At 48.3% G+C, this 14,966-nt stretch overlaps 1 protein-coding gene across 1 annotated transcript in view; it reads right to left on the reverse strand.

Moving 5' to 3' along the window:
* The window catches only part of LOC309556431 (uncharacterized protein C10orf67, mitochondrial), a 222,951-nt gene that overhangs the window by 44,715 nt on the left and 163,270 nt on the right, over nt 1–14,966 (reverse strand). Inside the window, exons 10-12 of the mRNA XM_082258895.1 lie at nt 5,906–6,070; nt 4,672–4,757; nt 4,528–4,593 (exon numbers count right to left, since the gene is read on the reverse strand). Coding sequence (XP_082115021.1) covers nt 4,528–4,593; nt 4,672–4,757; nt 5,906–6,070 — 317 coding nt within the window. The remainder of the gene's footprint in view (nt 1–4,527; nt 4,594–4,671; nt 4,758–5,905; nt 6,071–14,966) is intronic.

The raw sequence follows: 14,966 nt of genomic DNA on the forward strand, positions 1-14,966 counted from the left end.
GGTTCTGGGGCAGCATGGTGCTCTTGCCCCCCGTGACGCCTTTTACCAGGGTATCCAACGCCTCGCCAAACAGGCGAGAGCCAGCATAGGGGAAATCAGCAATATTTTTCCGCGAGGACTGGTCAGCCGACCAGCTCTTCATCCAAATCAGTCTCCGAGACACTAGACAAGTGTGCCACTAAGGGGGGCCTCATTCAAGGCCGCATCACACAGATACATGATTCCCTGGTGGATTTGATCCACCATTTCCAGTCGGGCAGGCGGGACAGCATCAGACACGAAGTTGCTACTAAGCATCTTAGTCCAATCAGCAACCGCCTGAGCCACCAAAACGGACATGAAAATGGGTCTGAGCAGAGAGCCCGCCACCATATAGGAATGGTGGGCTAAAGACTCCAACCGCCGGTCCGTGGGATCCCGGAAAACCGGGGAATCCTCTGTAGTAGGAACTAAGGTAGCTTTGTTCAACACAGCAACCGTGTGATCCACCTGTGGAGGCACACACCATCGCGATTCCATAGCCGGTGCAAAAGGATAAAGCAATTTGAACCGAGCAGGCACCACGAATGGACGTTTCAACGTGCGCCACATTTCATTAACAGTGTAATGAAACTCAGCGGGGCAGGGAAAAACCTGCGCCGACTTTTGGGTCCTGTGCGTCCCAAAGGAGGACAGGGCTCATCCTCCAAATGTAAAGTTTCCTTCACAGAAACAATTAATTCATCCATGGTCGCCCTCTCTTCAGGCGACCCCGGGGAGGAGGTATCAACCCCCTCCACCTCTGCCTCCCCCTCAGACCCCAGCGAGTCCAAGGATGAGCGGGACCCTGAAAAGGGCACGCTTGCAGCAGCAGCAGCCATATCACCATCTGAATCAGAGGAGAGGGATAATCTGGGCCTCTTACGAGCAGCACGTTCAGCCATCAGCATTTCCACGTTTGACACCAAAGTCGCCACTACAGCGGCCAAATCAGGTCACAGAGGGGCCACAGGAGAGCTGGGAGCCCCCACCAAGGCTGGGGGGAATTTGCTATCCTGAAAATCCATTGCTCCAAGTGAGAAAAAACAACAGTGCAAAATTAAGTACTGTCTCTTTAAGAGCGCTGCGGAGTGCGCAGCCCACCGCTATAGCTACAGTGATTATGGACCCCCAAACAGGAGAAGAGAAAACTGAGCCAGAAGCGATAATACAGAGAGATAATGAGAGCAATAACCTGCAGAGCCCCGCAGAGTGTTGTCACCGCTGTCCTGCTTCAGAGGAAAAGGAAGTGCTGCTAAAGGAGGCTGAACATATAGGCTGCATGACCCAGGGAAAATGGCTGCCCCATAGGAAAGCATAGGAGGCTCCGCCAAAATGGCCGCCGACATGCGGCCGCAACGATCGTTCGTCCACCGCAAAATGGCGGCGATTGGCGCCAAAACAGCATGTAGCACAGCCCATAGAGAAGCCTACATGCCTGCCCATAGTAAAACATGGCGGACCGCGCGGTAATACCCCGCTGCGGTCACATACACAGTCTGCACCCCCAAACACCGAAGTGACACAGGGAAGGGGACCCCCAAACACACACAGCGCCGCAGCGCATGTACAAACGATCCCCGCAGGAACCGCATCAGGAAGTCACGAGGCACAGACATGGGGACCACACAGCAACACAGGTTTGCCCCACATACAGAGACCCCACACAGAAGTACTTACCTGTACCAGATGGCGTGGGGAGCCTCTCAGAATGGAAAGCCGCTGTCCTCATCTGACAGGGAATGCCGTTTGCCAGGGACATTGCACTGCTGAAGCGCAGATGCGTCCAGTGAGGTAGTCACCTCACGGCTGCATCCCTGCTGCGAACAGGGATGGGTCGTTCATAGTGCCAGGGCGAACCATAGCGGAACGGTCGATGGCGGGCTGGGGGTCCATCTGACCCTCTGCCCTGAAGAACCAGGGCGGCCAGTCCGAATCCCAGCATCGCATGATCCTTCTTCTTCCGAAGAGTCGACTAAAAACGAAAGCTGACAAGATAAACAGCGAGTAAAAGTAAGAAAAGCTGAAATTTTCAAAGAAAATCAAAGAAAAAAATTAGATAGGCTGAGACTGTAGCCCCAGCACAGGGATGCCTAACTACTCCTGACACTAGGCAGATTAAAACTGAGTTGGAAGTGGTCACTGCAGGGGGGTATTGACCAGATGGGACAGCCCCCAGGGGTGTGTATATGCAAATGCCTTTTGTTTTTAACTAAGTCTATATGCCTAGCTACTCCTGCGGAGCAGAGGACAATACCCAATAGTGATGACTTAGAGGAGGCGGCGACTGTCTGAGGACGTAAGAGAAATATATGTTGTGTATCCATTTTCTGGTGTGTGTCCTTTTTTATATAAAAAATTGTGCTGTTTCCAAAGTGCTCTGTGCTTGTGGCTGTATATCACAGTAAAATTATAATGTGAAGCCTCTTTTCACCCAACTATGGATGGATGGGTAAATGATCAAATCCTAAATCCAAACAGTGATATACATGACATAATATATAACACATAAACATATATAAGTGCTGTTTAAAAGTGCTCGGTGCTTACGGTGATGTTCCTCATAAAAATATACATATATAAATAAACGTGGTAAAATAATACATTAGCCAATCTGTGCAAATCCGCAAAATCACAATCCTAAAATGTCCAATCACAATCCTAAAAATGTCCAATCAATCTTCAAAAAATGACTGTTTCACACTTCTTGGTATAACTCTATTGTGGGTGATGGTGAATAAATATAGTGACTTTCTCCTCCACCTTGTGCCACTTCTAGGTGTACTAAACTCTCACCTCTATTGCGAGGGAAATACGCCTGTGGTATATATCAGGGAAAGTGATGGTTCCTTTTCCACCTTTATCCTAATATGGTACCAGATCCTTCCAGGGGGATCCTGTGCAGGTTTCCGGTCTTATAAACTCCCTTGGGGTTCCTTCCACTAGTATCCTTGGGGTGTGATCTCCTTACTCTATCCTTCTTTCTCAGGGGCTCATTAAAAAGATAAGGCCATCATGGTGCAGTATTACATACTTTAATTATGCACAAATAGTAGCAAACTTACAGTTAGATTTCTTGTATCCAGCATCTAAATGAAAATACAAGCGCTGTGGGAGCTCAGTCCCGTCCGACACGTCACTTCCGGGTTACGGGTACCTCCTACGCGTTGTGTCACGAGATCACGTGACTTCCCCAGGGAGTCACGTGACGCAACGCGTAGGTGGTACCCGGAACCCAGATGTGACGTGTCGGACGGGACTGAGCTCCCACAGCGCTTGTATTTTTATTTGTATCTGAGGCACATAGGGGTTGATTTACTAAAACAGAGCACATAATCTGGTGCAGCTCTGCATAGAAACCAAACCAAGTTAGAAGCTAGTTGGTTTCTATGCAGAGCTGCACCAGATTTTGCACTCTCCACCTTTAGTAAGTCAACTCAGTGCCGGAACAAGGTCATCCAGCGCCCAGGGCAAGGATGCCAAACTGCGCCCCCCCCCCTTCCCTTAAGGTTAGGGTCAAGGCACCCCCCCATCCCTGCAATAAACCATTGCACCCAGGGCAACTTTCCCTCCTGCCCCTTGTCCCAGCCTTGAATCAAACCCCATAGAGTGGACCTACCTGGCCTGCATTTTCAGATGGAGGTACAATGCCAGATTACCAACAAGATTTCAATCAATAGGGTGATCTGGTGCACTACACTATGCTTGGAAAATGGAAGCCCTGAGCAGGTAGACTTTTTAAAAACATTCAAAGCTTAAAGTGTCAGTAAAAAATCATGCTAGTTTCAGAAAGGCACAAAAAAAATGTTCTCTGGTTAACAAATATAACAGCAAAATGTTAAAAATGGCAGACTGCTTCACTTTAGCGAGACCATGCTAGGTCTCCAACAAATGTAAATGTCAGTTTCCCACAAAAAAAGAGGTAATTACAGTATACTCACCTCTAGAGCGTCTCATGTCTCATACCTCCCCTCCATCCCAGTGTCCCCCACTGCACACTGTGGTTCCTTCCTCCTACCATTACATCACTTCTGGGTTCTGGGTCATAGAAAGGAACCACAGAGCACTGCAGGGGACACAGGCTTCCAACACTCCTGAAAGTGAAGAATGCTAAAAAGACTTCAGCGGATTGGAGGCTGCAGTGCTGGAGTAAAGGGAAAATAGGTAACAGATGTTGCCAGGGAGGTTTCTTATAATACTTGTTCTATTGCAGAGAACTGCCATGACTGACCAAAATAATACAGTGTGCAGCTGGCTTGTACTGTCGAATATCCAGATGATTTCTGTAAGTGGTTTTATCTTAGCAATTGTTCATTCAAGGTGCCAACTGCACTGATTGATATCCAGTATGAAGGCCCATTTAGGACCAATCCACATATATGTATATGAAACATCGCAGCGATAAGGAATGTCAAGGAAATATGAGATAAATAATTGGAACTATACACTGAAAGAAGCTCCCTTTAAAATCAAGTAAGAAGAAAATTAAAGCAGGATTTAATCGTATACCTTTGTTTGAGAATCTGAAACTTCTTTTCCCAAGTTTTGTTGATTCTGTCAAGCTCCCTCTGTAATCTAAAAAGGTATAGTGACAGATATATCATACATGCAAACGTACCAAGATACTTTCTCTAAATGGTACACAGACTATACCTGTCTATAGTCTTCAGATCTTCTTCTCTTACAGATAAAAGTTTTTTAATCTGGTCTTGAAGCTTGTCCTTATCTGCATTCATATTCTAAAATAAATATTGTATTTAGATAAATACTACATGTAACACATTATGAGTTAAAAACAAAACAAAAAAACAATGGAATCTTAAAGAATAAGTTCATCGTTTGTAAAAAAAATTATAATAAATGCACGCCATTTTTGCAGGTAAAAAATGTGCAATTATTTTTTACTCTGCAACCTTTAATGCATTGCACCAATGCTCACCAGGATCCTGCAGACTTCCAGTAAGCGGTCTGCCCGTACCTCCAATATGGGTAGGCAGTAACTGAATGGCAAGAAAATCAATGAACTACGAGAGTGCTCACTAGCACCCTTGTAGTTCTTTGAGAACAACAAGCCCTTAGCCACAATGGCTGGTGGATGGCTAATAAATTTACAGGAAATGACGTGGCCATGTGGGGAGAGCCCTGCATGGCTGCACTGTATTAAATTGAGACAGCGGGTGCAGAGAGAGAGGATGCCCCGCCCGCTGTCACAAAGTGGGGAGCATTGGCAGTAGGAAGTTGCTGCATAGGAGCATGTTACTTGTTACACCCTTAATTTGAGTATAAAATGTACCATGCTCCTAAAGGTGAACTTAGCCTTTAAACAGGTTCTCAAGAGAATAGTTAAAGTTAATAGTTAAAGGTCCTGGAGTTGCCCGACACCTGGTCTTATGGTTGACATCTCGTGGCGGTTGTGGGTCTTTTTGACTTCTTTACTGTGCGATTTTGGTTTATTCTTCTGTCCTCCCCCCTTTTTAGTGTTAGTTTATTCATTCCAAGCTAAACCCTCCCCATTTCATGTTCATTCCCTCAGTCAGTATATGTACTTTGCAGAGACAGGGCTTAGGAAAGTTATTGGGGGGCTTAAAGTGAAGCAAGACAGAATCTGGAGTAGCTATGCATGGCAATCAATCAGCTTCTATCTTCAGCTTGTTCAGTTAAGTGTTGAAAATGGAAGCTTATACGCTCCTCTAGGGCGGCAGTGTTGAACAGGCTTTGCTACTGTCTGCTGCTCGAAGGAAGGAACCAATCCCTGGAAGTCATGAATGTGGAGGCTGCAGAGATGGAATGGAGGGGCACTAGGAGACTAGAGCCACTGTTGAGTATACCAACTCTTCTATTGCAGGGGAGTGTTAAAGGAGTAAATAAAGATCCCATCTCCACTAACCTCCATGTCCAGTTTGGTTGTCCTGGCTTTCTCATTTATCCTCTTCAGCTGCTCAGCTTCCTCTTTCAATTTATTTGTCCGCTCTGCTTCCAACATCAGCTGCTCTTTATGTCTCTGAAGCTCATCATGCAGCTTTTCTTCTTGTTCTTGTTGTATTCGGGCTTGCTATAAAAATAACACATTCCTAAGTTTTCTTTCAATATATGTGGACAATTGAAATAACATTATAAGCCCTCAGAGAAATCACAGAATTAGGGGAATGCCATTTCTCCACCAAGATCAGACCCGGGTCTAACATATAGACATTGGAGTTGATTTACTAAAACTGGAGTGTGCAAAATCTGGTGCAGCTCTGCATAGAAACCAATCAGCTTCCAGGTTTTTTGTCAAAGATTAATTGAACAAGTTGAAGTTAGAATCGGATTGGCTACAATGCACAGCTGTAACAGATTCTGCACCATCTAGGTTTAGTAAATCAACCACTTGGCTTCATGATACTGCATCAAAGGACATACTGTATATAATAAAGCAATAAACTGCAATGTGCATTGCGCAAAAGACAAGACAACAGATCAAGGCGTGCATCATTTATGATGATCAGTAAAAAAAAAATCAATAAATGAATACAAAATACATACAAGAAATACACTACTAATATTTGGTAAGAATCAAAACAACCGCAAACTATCTTTAAAAAAAAAAAAAGGGGATTGGAATGCAGAAGTAAAAATAAGCAATAACAAAGGAAAAATGAAAAGGGAGATTATTATCTTTCTATATGAGAACATACATGAGCTAAAACAAAGACATTCATAGAAAAAAAAACGGGATTTTTAACTTACGGTAAAATCTATTTCTCTGATGTTCATTGACGGACACAGCTCCTGATCTTCTTGACCACTGGGTTATACTGCCCCCTACAGGAGTAGGCCACTAGGCAGAAAAATAACTTGGCAACGCATTTGGCCCGTGCCAGGAGGTATACTCCCCCTCTCTGCTATAGGTATTTAGTTTTGTTACAAGCAGGGTCAGAAGTATTACAACTCCATAGAGGGGTGGGTGCTGTGTCCGTCAATGAACACAGAGAAATGGATTTTAAGGTAAGTCAAAAATTAAATTTTCTGCTTCGTTCATTGACGGACACAGCTTCTGATCTTCTTGACCATTGGGGCGTCCCAAAGCAGTGTCAAACATGAGGGGTGAGAACAGCAAGAAAAATTTCCCAAGGCTCAACCATAGCCAACCAGGTAACAGGAGCTCAACCAAAACAACTGGAGCCCACCTGAAAAACATTACACTCCCAAAGAGGGAACAAGCCCCCCAAACAGCAGCCTGCTAAACCTTGTGGCCAAAAGAGGCATACGCAGATGCCAACACATCCACTTTAAAAAACTTTGGGAAAGTGTGCACCGACGACCAAGAAGTCTCCTTGCACACCTGCATTACTGATGCCTGATGACTTAAGGCCCAAGAAGCACTGAGTGTCCACGTAGAGTGTGCCTTCACAGGGAAAGGAGGAACCTGACCCTTAATCGAATAAGCCTGAGTCACTGTCTGTCTGATCCATTTAGAAATGGTCGCAGAAGAAGCTGATAGTGCTTTTAGAGGCTCATCCATAAGCATAAATAGTGAGTCTGACTTCCTAAAAGACTCCGTAGCTGCCAGGTATACCCGAATAGCCCGACCCACATCCAAGGAATGCAAGGCAATTTCCTTAGGATGTTTTGGCCTGGGACACAGGGAAGGCAACACCATGTCCTCATTCAAATGGAAATCAGAGACAACCTTTGGAAGGAACGACAGACAGGGGGAAGAACCACCTTTTCTTTGTGGACCACCAAATAAGGGGAACAACAAGTCAACGCCGCCAATTCTGACACCCTACACGCAGAGGTGATAGCCACCAAAAAGACCATGTTCTGGGATAGCATAAGCAGGGGAATCTTCAGAATATTTTCAAACGGAGGCTTCTGTATAGCTGAAAGCAACAAGTTGAGATCGCAAGACAGTAGTGTGGACCACACTGGTTGAGTCAAATGTCGAACCGCCTGAATAAAAGTATGCACCAGGGAGTGCGTGGCCAAGGTATGTTGAAAGAAGACTGCCAAAGCTGACACCTGGCTCTTAATGATACTCAAGGCAAACTTCTGCTCAAGCCCCAGTTGAAGGAAGGTCAAGACCCGAGCCACCGAAAAAGAGCGAGGGTGAACACCAAGCGACTCACACCGCGAAATGTGCACTTTCCACATACGATGGAGGATCTTCCTAGCTTTCAGTAGTGTAGGAATCACCGACCCAGACAAACCTCTATCCTTCAGCACATGGCTTTAAACAGCAAAGCCGTCAAAGCCAACGACTGTAAAGCAGGATGGAAGATTGGCCCTTGAGACAGCAGATCCTCCCTGAAAGGTAGTCTCCAATGGGCGTCCATGACCAGCAGCACCAGGTCAGCATACCAGGACCGGTGAGGCCAACATGGAGCTACTAGAATGACCGGAATTCCTTCTGCCTCGATCCTGTGCAAGAGTCTTGGCAGAAGCTTGAGAGGAGGGAAGGCATAAATCAGATGATACTGGCCCCAGGGGGCCACAAGCGCGTTTGTGGCATCCACTAGCAGATCCCGTGACCATGCCACAAACCAGTGCACCTTCCCGAAGAGATGAGATTCCAACAGATCCACCTCGGGGGGTGCCCCACTGGAGACACAGCTTATGAAAGACCTGCGGATGAAGGGATCACTTCCCTTGGTCCAACGGCTGCCGACTGAGATAATCCGCCTGCCAATTTTCCACCCCTGTTCTGCCCACTGAAGAATGCAGGCTACTTCCAGAGCTGCCAATACACTACTTGTTCCACCCTTGTAATTGACATAAGCCACGGCCATGGCATTGTCTGATTGGATTCGCACCGGACACCCCTGAAGATGACCGTCCAGTGATTCAGGCACAGCCTAATCGCTCAGAGTTCCAGGACATTGATCGGGGAGCAGAGTTCGACCCAGGACACTTCCCTACCCGGACAGAGTCTGGCATCCGTGGTAACCACTATCCAATACAGGGGAAGAAAAGATTTTCCCTGGTGAAGAGCTGGAGAGTGAAGCCACCAGATCAGGGACCCTTTTGTTTTTCGGGTAAGCTGGATTTGATTGTCCAGAGAATTCAGAAACTTGTCCCATTTGGCCAAGATCTCTCTTTGCAGGGACCTTGTATGGAACTGTTCAAACAAAACTACCTCAAAGGTAGAAACCATCAGGCCCGACACCCTCATGCAAGTCTGGAGAGACGACCACCTGCTGGACAGCAAGAGATAAATCGCAGCATGCAACTTCTGGAGCTTGTCCAGAGGAAAGAACACTCTGGCTAGAGCCGAGTCCAAAGTCAGACCCAGATAGATCAGTTTTGTGAAAGGAATCAGAGCAGACTTCTGATTATTCAGAAGCCAGCCAATCTCCCTCAGAGTCTGTATAGTGATGTCCACGTTGTCCATCAGAGCAGTAGGAGACTCTGCTTGCAAGAGAAGGTCATCCAGTTAGCCCAGCACTGTAATCCCTCACTGACGTAACAATGCCAGCATCGGGGCCAACACCTTTGTGAAGAGGTGAGACCAAAGGGTAAAGCCACAAACTGATAATAGTTACATAGTTAAATAGTCACATAGTTTCTCCTCTCCTACGGCAAAGCGGAGGAATTGTTGGTGACAGACACATATTGGAATGTGTAAATAAGCATCCTTGATGTCGATAGAGGCAAGGAAATCCCCCTGATGCAGGGATGCCCCCACTGTACAAATAGACTCTATTCTGAACTTCTATACCCACACAAAGCAGTTCCGAGCCTTAAGATCCAGAACTAGACGCACCCAGTGGCGTAGCGTGGGGGGTGCAGGGGGGGGAGGGCCGCACCGGGCGCAACATCCGGGGGGGCGCATCCGCAGTGTCACTCTGTCTGTCTGACTATGACATACACAGTTTACACACTGTCTGTGGCTGCCTCCATCTTAAGGCTGGGAGATGTCCAGCGTGGCCGCCCTATGGCTGAAAATGGCGGGTCAGGGCGGGGAGGGGCTGGACTGTGCCTCACCTGTCCATTGGTGTAGGGTGGGGTGGCGTTGCAAACCAAGCCCTGCCTATGCCAGCTCTCCTCACTGCTCAGTCAGTTTAGCAGTGAGTGAGTCAGCAGCCTGGCGCTGTCACAGAGTGGGTTTTTTTTAATCACCTGATTAGAGCCAGAGGCTCTAATAGGCTTCAAAAAAGGGGTGGACCCGGGGCGCAGAGCAGTGCGCCCCGAGCCCACCCATTGTGTGACAATAGCGGATGAAAATTCGCTAATGTCACATGGATTCTCCTCCTGGCCAATCAGGAAGTGGGTCCGAGACCCGTTCCTGATTGGCCGAAAGGAGGAGGCGGGAGGACTCGAGGAATGCGGGGAACTGAGTAGAAGCCGCCGCTGCAGGTAAGTCTCTTTGCATTGAAGGGGGCACACTGGTCTGTCTGCATTGAAAGGGGGCACGCTGGTCACTCTGCATTGAAAGGGGGCACGCTGGTCTCTCTGCATTGAAAGAGGGCACGCTGGTCTCTCTGCATTGAATGGGGGCACACTGGTCATTCTGCATTGAAAGGGGGGACGCTGGTCTCTATGCATTGAAAGGGGGCACGCTGGTCTCTCTGCATTGAAAGGGGGCATGCTGGTCACTCTGCATTGAAAGGAGGCACGCTGGTCACTCTGCATTGAAAGGGGGCACGCTGGTCATTCTGCATTGAAAGGGGGCACGCTGGTCTCTCTGCAATGAATTGGGGCACGCTGGTCATTCTGCATTGAATGGGGGCACGCTGGTCTCTCTGCATTGAATGGGGGCACGCTGGTCATTCTGCATTGAAAGGGGGCACGCTGGTCTCTCTGCATTGAAAGGGGGCACGCTGGTCTCTCTGCATTGAAAGGGGGCACGCTGGTCATTCTGCATTGAAAAGGGGCACCCTGGTCATTCTGCATTGAAAGGGGGTACGCTGGTCATTCTGCATTGAAAGGGGGCCCACTGGTCTCTCTGCATTGAATGGGGGCAAGCTGGTCTCTCTGCATTGAATGGGGGCAAGCTGGTCTCTCTGCATTGAAAGGGGGCACGCTGGTCATTCTGCATTGAAAGGGGGCACGTTGGTCATTCTGCATTGAAAGGGGGCATGCTGGTCTCTCTGCATTGAAAGGGGGCACTCTGGTTTCTCTGCATTGAAAGGGGGCACGCTGGTCATTCTGCATTGAAAGGGGACACGCTGGTCTCTCTGCATTGAAAGGGGGCGTGCTGGTCTCTCTGCATTGAAAGGGGGCACGCTGGTCATTCTGCATTGAAAGGGGAAACGCTGGTCTCTCTGCATTGAAAGGGGGCACGCTGGTCATTCAAACTTGTATTTAGATGCATTTTACTTTGAAAGGGGGCACGCTGGTCATTCAAACTTGTATTTAGATGCATTTTACTTTAATTACATCAGTATTTTCATAACAAACAATACATGTGCTTAGGGGGTAAGGGTTTCTTTAACTAATCTAGTGGAAGAGACTCGAGTGCTAAAATCCCGCGGGTTAGGGGGCGCAAATTACTTGCCTTGCCCCGGGTGCTGACAACCCACGCTACGCCACTGGACGCACCTTGCCTTCTTTCTTCGGGACTGTGAACAGGTTTAAATAAAACCCCTGAAAACGTTCCGAAGTTGGAAGCGGAACAATCACCCCTTAAAGCAACGGGTCTTGCACCGCCCCAAAGAGGGCTTGCAATCTATCCAGGGACAGATGCACACTGGAAGAAAAGGACCTTTCCGGAGGGTAAGAATGAAACTTGATCTTGTAGCCGATGCGTATCACTTTGTGAACCCACTTGTCTTGCACCAAGGAAGTCCACTGGTCCAGAAACAAGCGAAGACATCCCCCAACCCCCTAGCACGGGCGAGGGCCCACCTTTATGCAGAAGGAATCTTGTCTGCGGGTCTGGAGAAACCTGCTTTGGACTTGCCAGACCAAGGTCCCTTGGATCCCCCCAAAGAGGTCTTGAAAGGCTTTGAACCCTTGTCAGCCGAGCCAGAGGGACAAAAAAACTTCCTGTGGGCAGAGAAGGACAGGCCACATCTGCGATAAAGTTCCTTACCCTTACTAGCCTGCGGAAGAAAGGTGCTCTTCCCCCTGTGAAACTCCTAATGATGTCATCCAGGGTAGCTTCAAACAGGCGATCCCCTTGAAAAGGAAGATCAGTTAAGGCTTTTTTAGAGGTCTGGTCTGCAGACCAACATTTGACCCACAAAACACACCTAAGGACCACTGCCAAAACAGACAGTCTATAAATCAGGGGAGACGCATCCAAAGAGGAATCACAGATAAACTGCCGCCCCTGGACCAACTGGTTCGCCAGCTCAGCAAAGGCAGGGGGGAGCTGCTCACCCTTCGGGTCACAGCAAAAACAGTTTAGCCCACTTGGTCAGAGTTCGTGACACCAGGACAATGGCGAAGACCAGTCTGAATGCCGAGCCAGCTACAGTGAACATACTTCGGGCCACAGCCTCCCCCTTTCTGTCAACCGGATCCTTAAAAGCCGGTGATTCTTCTACTGGAATCATCGTTGCCTTATTCAACCAGGAAACTGGGGAATCCACCACCAATGGAACAGTCCACTTCTTAAGGAGGGACTCTTCAAAGGGGTACCTCATTGAGAATTGCTTAGGGCCCACAAAGGGACGTTTTGGGTGTTCCCACTCTTTTGCGACAAATCTGTCAAAATAGGCAGGAAAATGGAAACACCTTTGCCGCTCTAGAGGGCTTGTGGGTTCCAAAGGGAACTGGTACCTCCACCTCAGCTTCAGCTGCGTCCTCTATTTTTAAAGTCTCACGCACCGACACAGTCACCAGCACCTTTTCGTGCGCAGCTACAGGAATGGAGGAATCTTCCTCACTATCTGAGAACTCCGGGTGCGTGGCCACAGAACCCTCAGGGCAGGACCTGTCCATGGCAGCCAGATCAGATTCAGGATCTGAGGAGACAGATGAAGCAGGGGAAGGCGGGGGGACCTTTTATCTACCCTGCCTTCCAAAAGCCACTTCCACCCAGGACACAAAAGACTCCAGGACCGCCATCAGTGCATAAATGGATGGTTGGGACCCGGGGGCCCACGCAGAGTCAGCACCAGGGGATAAGGAGGGCCTCCCACAGATAGAAATGCCACCCAGAAATCTCCACAGTAATGGCGGCCATTTATTTAAATGCCGGACTAATGAAAAATGGCAGTCACGGCTACACAAACATGGCCCCCAGCCTACACAGCGTATGGGCTACAAAAAGATGGCGGCCCTGCGCAGCTCTACGAGGCTCCCAGTTACCCAGGAGGGATCCCTGGAGCCCAGGCAAGACACAGATCAGGAAGGGGTAAAAAGAAATAGGAACTTCCCCGTGGGACTTTGAAGGCAGTGAAAAGGTGAATAAGTATAAAAAAGTATAAAGTTTATTAAGTATACAAATATGCCTATTAAGATATATGAATTTTTGTGGTAACACTTTTCATACTAATATGTTTATCTATTATATTTATAGATTGAATATGCTTTTATCCCATTCCCCTATGAAGAAGGAATAATACATTCCGAAACATGTTGGGAACTGCTGTGAGCCCTACCATCTGTTAGGTTTTGTTTGATTGCAAACCAGAGACCAGTGGGGTTCCTCTATATGTGGATGGCATTTAGCACTTTATTCATATATTGTATGTTCATGCATTTCTCAATTTTATTGTGATGTCTATCACCATTTTATGTGCATTATATACTCAATAAACATTAAATATTTTTTTATACTTCTTCACCTTTTCACTGCCTTCAAAGTCCCAAGGGGAAGTTCCTAATTCTTTTTATCTATCATTGCTAGGGATGTGGGAGTAGGTATTATGACCCATTAGGCACTGAGCTGGTAGCCCCATTTTTCTTGTTCAGATCAGGAAGAGGGGCCATGGCAGGAGCCCCCAACAGGTACAGCCCCCCACCGCAAGCCGATCGCCGGCAGCACACCACCCGACTCCATCACCAGTACAGCACCCTGTCCCAGCCCCAGAAGGTAGCCAGACCACCATACAACTCTAGTATAGGTGGAGGGGGGATGGGGGAGGGGGTACAGATGGGAGGAATAGATGACCCCCAGGACCATCAGACTCAAGGGGGGGCCTAACGGGAAGGAGGGGAACCTGGGGTCCTGACCTTCCCAGGGAGGGGCCTGCATCCACCCCAAAACCCTCCAGGGGGAGAGGGGGGAAAGCTACTCACCATACCTGGAACCAGGTGGGCACTGCTCCAGACAGAACCTCCTCGCCATCGAAATGGGGGGGCTATCAGCCAGGAGGAACGCTGCAATGCAGGCCGAGACCCGGTCACATGCGACCTCGTGAGGTGTTTAACACGCAGGCCAGCCCCTGTCCGGTGGGGCTATATCGCGGCCGACCTAGCGCAGAGCTGAGGTCTGTACGCGCTCGCTGGTCAGACGGAGATGACCACTGGATCTGGATTATCCAGCCCATTGCCCAGTCTGGCAGTTGGTTGTACAGAGAAAACACACATTACCAGTCCCTGCTCAGATCCTGGAGATTGATTCTCAAGCTGGGGAATCTTGTAATATGGCCTGTGGTGAAACACATGAATGAAGCGTGGCAGCTCTCTTAACCCTCCATGGGATATGAGGCAAAGAAGCTGTACAAAAAATAAATAAAAGGAACAGAGCATGGGGTTGCTAAGGACAACGTTTCAGAGGCGTAGCCTCCTTCTTCAGATCTCAACCTGAAACGTTGTCCTTAGCAACCCCATGCAAGTCATGCTCTGGGTCCCGAACGGGGAGTCTCCCTCTGCTTAACCGCATTGTCAGTTTCTCTGAGCGGCTACAGCATCCGGCTCTTGGAGGGCGTGCGGCGGCGGCTGGACCGTGCACAGGCTCACCACATCGAGTCTCCTTGAGTAATCCGAGGCGGTTGGCTTAGCCGTACGATACTCACTGATCAGTGCAGGACGAACAGCTGAGCTGCCGAGGCTAGGAGGAGAGAGCCCTGTAA

This window comes from Pelophylax lessonae (assembly GCF_965119305.1).
Source record: "Pelophylax lessonae genome assembly, chromosome: 5".
NCBI lineage: Eukaryota > Metazoa > Chordata > Amphibia > Anura > Ranidae > Pelophylax > Pelophylax lessonae.